This window comes from Rhincodon typus, chromosome 24 (assembly GCF_021869965.1).
Source record: "Rhincodon typus isolate 14 chromosome 24, sRhiTyp1.1, whole genome shotgun sequence".
In the NCBI taxonomy this organism is placed as follows: Eukaryota; Metazoa; Chordata; class Chondrichthyes; order Orectolobiformes; family Rhincodontidae; genus Rhincodon; species Rhincodon typus.
In genome coordinates, this window is record NC_063355.1 from 47,396,779 (window position 1) to 47,406,670 (window position 9,892).

Below are 9,892 nucleotides of genomic sequence, written 5' to 3' on the forward strand. Positions count from 1 at the left end.
TGTGAATCAGGAACAAAACCAAGTTGCTGGAAAAGCTCAGCAGGTCTGCAGCATCTGTGAAGGAAAAAACAGAGTTAACGTTTCGGGTCCAGTTCTGAGAAAGGGTCACTGGACTCCGAAATATTAATTCTGATTTTTCCTTCACAAATGTAGATTGATTGTTGGTGACTGTTTGAGGATCTTTTAAAGGCCAGTTGATTACATGGAGAAATTGAGGACTCAGTCAGAAAGACAATCGTTTAAAAAGAAAGACAGCTTGAGCAATTCTTCTATAACCAGCGAAGTATTAACAAATCTCTTCCCTTGCCTCTGAAAGCAGCCTAGCATTCATCTCGTCAGGCCCAAAGGATTTATGCCTGCTAAAACATCTAATACCTCACCATCCTAACTGAAATTCCCAGCTATAATATCTTTCTCCTGTCAATGCAGATAGAACTATTAAGATCTCACCCACCTCCTCCAGCTTCATACACACATCACCTCTCCAGACTTTAATGGGCCCCATTCTTCCCTGGTAATCTTGCTACTCCTGGAAGTATTTATAAAAAGGAGTCTACCTTAATCCCATCTGCCAAAGATATTTTATGGTCCCTCTTGGTCCTCATTTATTTTGAAATCAACCTCTTCTACGAGAACAGAGAAAATTACAGCACAGGAACAGGCCCTTCTGCCCTCCAAGCCTGCACCGATCCAGATCCTCTATCTAAACCTGTCACCTGTTATCCAAGGATCTGTATCCCTCTACTCCCTGCCCATTCATGTATCTGTCTAGATACATCTTAAATGATGCTATCGTGTCCGCCTCTACCACCTCCGCTGGCAACACGATCCAGACACCTGACACCCTCCACCCTCTGCGTAAAGAACTTTCCACGCATATCTCCCTTAAACTTTTCCCCTCTCACCTTGAAATCGTAACCCTTAGTAATTGAGTCCCCCACTCTGGGGAAAAAAAGCTTCTTGCTACTCTCATTTTCAATGCACTGTACTTGATATATGCTTTTTTTTAAAAAAAACAAACACTCAATATCTCTACACATGTAGAATTCCCTAAACTTGCTGCATGGGCCCTTCACTCTTGGGAACATGCTGGCTCTGAATTCTCACTTTACTGTTATACTTCCACTTCCCAAAGTGTGGACTTACCTGCAAGCAGCTGCTCCCAGTCTGTTTGGCAGATCATGTCATATTTAAATTATCCAGTTTAGGCATTTCTACACAATCTTTACACTTTACCAATAGGGCTTTGAAACTAGAGATATAGTGACCATCCCCAAAATACTCACTGACAAACCTCAAACACTGAACTGGCTTCATTCTCTGGGATTTGGACAAGTATAGCCCAATCTCCAACACTGTCTATGTAAAGTCACAAGAAGCTCTCCTGGATAAACTTTAAAAATTCCACCCTGTCTAATCCTTTCACACTAAAGCAATTCCACATTTTTTTTCAAAGAAAACGTTATGTGGAGATCACTGGCTGGCCAGCAATTTGTCATTCTTGAAATAGTAGTGACCTACCTTTTTGAACTGTTTGGAGATAGCAAGGACTAGAAGAACACAAAAATTCACAGTTCAGGTCATGTCCCTAAACATCAGCTTTCCTGCTCCTGATGCGTGCCTCCAGTGCCACATTGTTTTTGAGCAGCTGCAGTCTATTTGCTGTGGGTGGACCCACAATGCCATTGGGGAACCAATTGCAGATTGCAATGTTTTCAAATCAGGGCAGGGACTGGCTCAGAGGGGAACTTGCAGGTGGTGTTACCATTTATCTGCTTCTTGACTTTTAGATTCAAGTGGTCACAGGTTTGTAAAAGTACTAAGGACCTTTGAATTTCTACAATGCATCTTGTAAATTGTGCACACTCCTGCAAGTGCATTACTGGTGTAGGGAGTGGATGAAGTGTCAAACAGGCTATTTAGTCTTGGGACAGCAATCATTTCTTCAGCACCCATTTAGGCAAAATTATTCGATGACACCCCTGATTTGGTCTGAATTCAGTTGACACCAGGTTATAGTCCAACAGGTTTATTTGAAATCCATCCGAGTACTGTTCCTTCATCAGGTGAATTTTGACTAAGCCCAATCCCCTCCCAAATCAGTTTAAAGGAATACGTGACCTCAAGGAACAGAAGTATTCTGGGTTAGTGCAACCTGTCCTAGTCCCATTTAACCCAGCTGTCCCTGGGATCCAAAAAATCTAAAGCCCATTATCCCTTTAGTTATGTTTTTAACTGCACTCTTCCTAGCCTCAGTGTGGCACAAACGTTTAGATTGCAACCCTAGGAGGTCCTGCATTTCAACTTTGTAAATTCCTTTTTCAGGATCTCATTTTTCAGCCAGTAAGTTGTACTACTAGGTACAAATCAGATTTTTGAAAGTGATTTTATAGAATTTATGCAGATAACTAACTTCATTCCTTGGATTACATGGAGTTCAAATTTCAAGATTACTATCAAGGTGTATGAATCCATGCCCCTAGAACAGCCTGGATCTCAGTCATTAGTCACCTAGAGCCTTTTAGGTTATCCCCCACCCTTAGTCTATTTGCTGTGAGGTCTGGAGTTACAATGTGCTTGACTCACCACATGGATTGATGTGCAAGCAATTCATTTCAAGTGTACTGGCAAACAACCAAGAATGAAAAAACCCTTGAATTTGAAATACCCATTGACTTTTACCCTATGGTGTTTGCTGACAACAGTTAACATTTTAAGCTGGGTTGATAGTCAAGTCTTACTTCAGTTGACAACTCCATAAACCTACCTGATGCCCATAAAAAAATTCCACTTACCATGACTCTAGATTGTAAATAAGTAACTGGAGCCAGTCTAGGTTAACAGGTGAATGTTTTGCTTTGTACAACCGATCAATACTGAAACGAAGTGAATTGCATTCTTAAGTCAAAGTGATCTTACAAAACAGAAGACACTTTGAATCCTAAACTACCCAACTGATACTTTTCAGTATGGATACTTGTACCAAGACAGTTACTTTCTTCCATTTTTGATCTTAATAAATTTACCCGAGACCAGAATAAGCTTGCAACAATTTTATTTTGCATGACATGGGAACACACTAATGAACTTTTAAGCTAGAGGCAAGACAACTACCCACAATGAAACAAAGTACAAAGGTTTAACAATTGCCCCCCCGCAGGCGCAGCACCAAATGCAGAGTGGACTCTTTCTGGATGTTGTAGTCTGAGAGTGTGCGACCATCTTCCAGTTGTTTGCCTGCAAAAATCAGACGCTGTTGATCAGGTGGGATTCCTTCTTTGTCTTGAATTTTGGCCTTGACATTTTCAATGGTGTCACTGGGTTCCACTTCCAAAGTGATGGTCTTTCCAGTCAGGGTTTTCACAAAGATCTGCATGCCACCTCTCAGACGCAATACCAGATGTAACGTGGATTCCTTCTGGATGTTGTAATCAGATAGGGTGCGGCCATCTTCTAACTGCTTACCAGCAAAGATCAAACGTTGCTGATCAGGTGGGATGCCTTCTTTATCCTGAATTTTGGCCTTGACATTTTCAATGGTGTCACTGGGCTCAACCTCAAGTGTTATGGTCTTGCCAGTCAGGGTTTTCACAAAGATTTGCATGCCACCTCTCAGGCGCAGCACCAAGTGCAGAGTGGACTCTTTCTGGATGTTGTAGTCAGAAAGTGTGCGACCATCTTCCAGTTGTTTGCCTGCAAAAATCAGACGCTGTTGATCAGGTGGGATTCCTTCTTTGTCTTGAATTTTGGCCTTGACATTTTCAATGGTGTCACTGGGTTCCACTTCCAGGGTGATGGTCTTGCCAGTCAGGGTTTTCACAAAGATCTGCATGCCACCTCTCAGACGCAACACCAAATGCAAAGTAGACTCCTTCTGGATGTTGTAATCAGACAGTGTGCGTCCTTCTTCCAACTGCTTGCCAGCAAAGATCAAACGCTGTTGGTCAGGTGGGATGCCTTCTTTATCCTGAATTTTGGCCTTGACATTTTCAATGGTGTCACTGGGTTCAACCTCAAGTGTTATGGTCTTGCCAGTCAGGGTCTTAACAAAGATCTGCATGTTCTGCAAAGTAATGAGGAAACAAAAGTCACCACTTAGACAACCATTCTAGGCAAATGCTAACCATCAAATTGCAAAGGCAAAGTTACAAAGTGACACTTTTAATTAAGAACTTCCAGGTTTATAGGGATGGATCACTTTACCCTTTTGCACCATCTACCCTGTCAACACCCAGAATCAGGAAGGCCTTATTGAAGGTTCTCTGTCGCTACTCAAACCGAATACGACTACATAGAGAAAGGTGAAACGGCAGCTTTTAATGACGACTCACCAACTGTACAAGTCAAAATTAAACTGGCTTAAAAAATGTCCTTGACTGCGCGGTGTCTCTAAACACTAACGGAAACTGCGACAAACGGCGGCCATTGTGACGTACCACATCCGGTGAGGCCCCGCCCCACAGCATTGCCCGTCCCCGGTGACGCAGCTCTCAAACCTGGCACGCCCCCCCTGACGTGCCGCACGCAGCGTCTACAAACGAGACATGTAGAGGAGACAGCGGCCGGGCAGGAAAACAGCTGCGTCACCCCGCCGCCATCTTTAAGGATCGGAGCTCGCTTTTGTCGAGTTTATTCTGAGCTCTCAAAACACACTGGAGATTAAAAACCCAAAAGCCACTTCGAAACGTAGCTAAATGAAAACTCGCAGTGTCACAAAATGATCAATAAAAAACGACGATAAAGACTAGCAAAAAGCTACACCACAACTTAAATCTTTCCTTCTCGACCCAGGGCTAACCTGTCCGACCGCACAGCCGACTCAGGCACTTGAAACTGGGAAATTCGCTCTGCCCACTACTATTCTGTAATAGTAACTCACTGGTCAATTTCTGGCAGGTCTGCGTCTCAGAGAAAGCCGACAGTAGTAGAGGTGCCGGGCTCGGTGTCTCAAAGTTAACGAACTAAACGCTGCTCCGCTCCGGGAATGTCCAACCGCGCTCTGCCTCCCGCTTTTATACTGATTCCTCCGCTCCGTACGCAATCCGCACTACTTCCAGGGAACTACATTCATTCTAATCACAAACCCCGCGCAGAATCATCGCTTTCTCCTGGTCCTCACCATCATAGAGTTCCAAGAGCAGAAGACAGATCTGATCTCCCCTTAAACTGTCTGCTGAAGGCGTCCCGCTGTTGTTGGTGAGCTCGGGAAAGCGCAAGAAGCCGCACGCGCGGCGGTGCTAAGGCTTCCTGTTCCAGAAAGTGCGACGGGGGCGGAGAATGTGAGGAGGGGGGAGGGGCAGGAGGAGAAGTGTGGGTGTAGGGAGGGAGCAGAATATGAGGATGGGGGGAGAGGGTGGTGTGAGGTTAAAAGGGTGAGTTGGCAGGAGGAGAAGTGTGATCATAGAGGGAGAGTAGAGAATGTGAGGATGGGGGAGGGGAGGAGAGCTGTGAAAGACGGGGAGGAGGGAGGAGAAGTTTGGGCATAGCGAGATAGAGGGAGGGAGGGAGGAGAACGTGTGGAGAGCAGAGGGGAGTGAAAGACTGGTGTGGGGGCAGGAGGAGAAGTGTGGGCATAGAGAGGGAGGGAGAGTGGTGGGGAGTGGGTCCAGAGTGTTAGCAGAGGGAGGACAGGAGGAGGAGGGGAGTGGGCTGGGGGGAAGGGAGTGAGTGAGTGAGGAAACTTTGCAAAATCACGATCACCAGGGAATTGGTTACGGCTGATGCGTGGGTTCTGACGGACATCATCCTATGGTCCCAACAGAATTGGGTCATGAGATAGTTGATGCATGTGTTTTAATTTTCCAAACTTCCCTTGATTCAGACAAGGTCCCACTAAATTGGAAAAAAGGAGAAATATGGATGTCAGTACTAACAGCACAAATAAAAATAGGATGGTACCGGCAAGCAATAGGGAGTTAGGAAATAAATTAGGAAATAGGACCTCCTAGGTAGTAATCTCAGGATTATTCCCAATGCCACATGCAAGTGAGATTAAGAACGGGAGGTGCAGACAGTTACTAGGGATGGTGCCAAATTAGGGCAAGAAAAATAGGCCGTGCCTGAGTGAGTAATGATATGTATATGAATAAAGACACCTATTTTTCATGTGATTATGTGAAGGTTAGATTGGAATTTGAATAATGCACTGCGTACATGTCTGTTTGTGTATAAAAAGATACTATCTTGTGTTTGGCAGAGCATAGCATTGACCATTCCTATGTTTGCTTGAATAAAAGATTGTAAATCTGTAACTGAGACTCCAGTATTCGGTCATGAGAAGCAATTATAACAGACTGAATGAATGTGTGGCTGGAGATGTAGTGATGGACGGAAGGTTTAGATTATTGAGGTTTTGGGATCTACTTCGGGCAAGATGGGACCTTCACAAGCCGGATACATTGCATTCCAACAGGCTTGGGACCTACAGCATATTGGGACATTTACTAGTACAGTGGAGGAATGTTTAAAATAGAGTGGTAGTGATTCAGAAACCAGAGCAGAGCGAAGAGTGAAGAAAATAAAGGTGAAAATATAAGAATGGTGGAGTACACTTGAAGAGCTGAATTGCCTATTCTTATTCCTAGTTTCTATGTTACTTTTTACAAAGTGCATTACCTCACACTTTTCAGGGTTAGATTCCATCTGCCACTGATCTGTCCAATCTGTCTATATTTTTCTGTAACCTAAAACTTTCATTCATACTATTAACCACCCAGCCAATCTTTGTGTCATCTGCAAACTTACTTAATATTTCCCCACATTCTTATCTATATAGGTCATATATATCATAATAAGGGACCCAGCACTGATCCCTGTGTATGCCACTGGACACCAACCTTCAGTCACACAAACAGCCTTCCACCACCACCACCACCACCCTCTGTTTCCTCCCACTGTAACTCCTTTAACATCCTACCAATGCCCTTGCCTCCACACAGACCTGATGGCCCCTATTCTTTCTCTGGTTTTCTTCTTTCCCTTGTTTTTCCTGGGATTCTCCCAAATTTTTACCCTCCCACAGTTTTTCAATGCCCTGCACTTTATATACTCCAGTAAGGACTTTGTTCATTTGCTCCCTTTGCACCTCCTAAAACCCATCCTTTTCCTTCCTATCTAGCCTTGAATATTTCATGATATCCAGGGTTCTCTGGTCTTATTGCACCTACATTTTCACCGTAAGGGGAACATGTTGGACCTGTACTCTTTAATTCCTTTTTTGAACACCTCCCCTGCCGTTATGGAATCATACAGTACAGAAAAGATCCTTCAGCCTATCAAGTTGTACCGCCAAAGCACAAGTCCCACTTTCCAGCACGAGGCCTCTAGTCTTGAATGTTATCATGTTTCAAGCACTCATCCAAGTATCTTTTAAAGGTTGTGACGTTATCCACCTCAACTTTACTCTCAGGCAGTGCATTCCAGACCCACATCACCGTCGGGGTGAAATCCCCTCTAAACTTTCTACCTTTCACATTAAAATTATGTCCCTTTGACTGAGGGGAAACAACTGTTTTCTATTCCTCAATCTTACAGACCTCTATCAGGAACTCATCAACTTTCTCTGCTTGAAAGAAAACAACCCAAGCTCATCCACCCTCTCTTCACATATAATGCACTCCACCCTGAACCTAACCCAAGCAACATCCTGGAGAGTCTTCTTTGCACACCCACCAGTGCAATCACATCCTTCCTATAGTGCGGAGACTAGAATTCCATTATAACTAGCTATTGCCAGTCTACTTTGGCTAGATCCTACCTTATTTTAATAAAATTTGCCTTCCTCCAATCCAAAACCCTTTTTTGCAGACCATCTTTTATCTTTTCCAAAACAAAATTAAAACATAATATGTTGTGGTTATTCTTCTTAAATGCTTCACCGCTGCTACCTTGACTAGCTGTTTGACTTTGTTCCCCAAAATCAGGCACTTCCTTGTCCCAATTATTGTTGAGGATCAGTTAGTTGGTGCAGAGTGATGGCAAAGGCATGGGATCAGTTTTTGCATTGCCTGAGGTTATCATGCAAGACTGTCCTCCTCAACCTGTCACCTCACCTTAGGTGTGGTGACCCTCAGGTTAAACCACCAGCAGTCATCTCTCTCTAATGAGAGCAGCGTTATGGTCTGGTAGGACTATGGCGACTTTACCTTTTATACTATGACTATCCCAGATAATGTTGTGGATAGTTGGCTCGCTGAGCTGGTTTGTAGTTCCACAGACGTTTCATTGCCTGCTGGGCAACATCATTAGTGCAGCCTCCAATGAAGTGCTGTTGTGTTTTCCCGCAGCCTGATGGTAATCTAGCCCGACGGGGACCAGAGTTCAAATAACAGGCGGGAAAACACAACAGCGCTTCATCGGAGGCTGCACTGATGATGTTACCCAGCAGGATAATGAAACACGTGTGGAACAACAAACCAGCTCGGCGAGCCAACCAACCACAACATCCACAATCCAAGCTACAAATCTACTGTAAAACCTTAGATATCCCAAATAATGTTAGGTAAGTTCAAATCCCCTATTGTTATTACACATCTCAGTGATTTGTTTACAATATCAGCCCCAATATAAGGAACATATGAACAGGAGTAGGCCCATGAGCCTATTCCATGATTGAGTGAAATAATGGCTGATCTGTGCCCTAACTCCATTTACCTGCTTTTGGCCCAAAACCTTTAATACCTTTGCTTAACAGCAGTTTCTCTATCTCAGATTTGAAATTAACAACTGATCGTGCATCCACTGTCTTTTTTGAAAGAGAATTCAAAACCTCTACCTCCCTTTGTGTGTAGATGCGATTTCCTAACATCTCTCCCGAATGGTCTGGCTCTAATTCTCAGACTATGTCCCCTTGTTCTAAAATCCCCAACCGGTAGAAATAGTCTATCTAACCTATCTTTTCCTGTTAATATCTCGACTACTTTGATTAAATCGTCCCTTAACCTTATGAATTCTAGAGAAAAGAGGCCTAATTTGTGTAATTTTTCAACTTTGATGGATTGTCCCACAGGCTTCCCAATAGCTAGCAGGTGAAACAGGGACAGATATATCAACAGATTATGGAAAAATGTAAAAACAACAGGCTTATTGTGGTGGTTGATTTTAACGTACCCTATATTGACTGGGACTCGCCTAGTCGCAGAGAAGGAGAGGAATTTGTTAGGTGTGTCTCGGATGGTTTTTTGAGATGATTTGCAAATAGTCCAATGAGGGAAGGGGCCATACCACTCCTGAAATAGGGGAATGACCCTGGCAGATGATCGAAGTTTCAGTGGGGGACCATTTCAGGAACAACGACTATAATTTTATAAGTTTTAAGTTACTTACGGAAAAGGATAAGTGTAGTCCTTGGGTGAAAGTACGAAATTGGTGGAAGGCCAACAAGTACGAAAAGAGGCAGGAACTGGGAAATGTAGATTGGGGTAGCTGTTTTAGGATAAATTCACATCTGGCATTTGGGAATCTTTTAAAGGTCAGGATTCAGGATTGTTTAGAATTCAGGATCAGCATGTTCCTGTGAAAATGAAGGATAAGGATAGCATGATTAGTGAACTTTAGATGCCAAGAGAAATTAAAACCTTAGTCAAAAAAAAGGAGGCATACATAAAGTTAAGGAAACTGAAGACAGAGCCCTCAAAGAATAGAAAGATAGCAAGAAAAAGCTCAAACAAGGAATTAGGAGGGCTAAAACGGGCCATGAAATATCTTTGACAAACGGGATGAAGGGAAATCCCAGGGCGTTTTACACATTTATAAGGAGCAAGAGGGTATCGAGGGAAAGGGTAGGTCTACTCAAGGAGAAAGAAGGTAATTTATGCACGGAGCCAGGGGTCCTTAAGAAATACTTTGCATTGGCATTCACGAAGGAGAAAGAACGTGATGGATGGTGAGTCTC

At 43.5% G+C, this 9,892-nt stretch overlaps 1 protein-coding gene across 1 annotated transcript; it reads right to left on the minus strand.

The window, feature by feature from the left end:
• Positions 1-3,038: 3,038 nt before the first annotated feature.
• Positions 3,039-5,371, minus strand: ubc (ubiquitin C). The gene is made up of 2 exons (XM_048611214.1): positions 4,880-5,371; positions 3,039-4,063 (listed from the first exon to the last, which is right to left on the minus strand). Exon 2 carries the CDS (start codon positions 4,058-4,060, stop codon positions 3,140-3,142), a length of 921 nt encoding a protein of 306 aa, XP_048467171.1. The 5' UTR covers positions 4,061-4,063; positions 4,880-5,371; the 3' UTR covers positions 3,039-3,139.
• Positions 5,372-9,892: the final 4,521 nt, after the last annotated feature.

Bases quoted from the DNA above. Each gene is read 5' to 3' on its own strand.
- ubc (XM_048611214.1), bottom strand. From the start codon at position 4,060: ATGCAGATCTTTGTTAAGACCCTGACTGGCAAGACCATAACACTTGAG.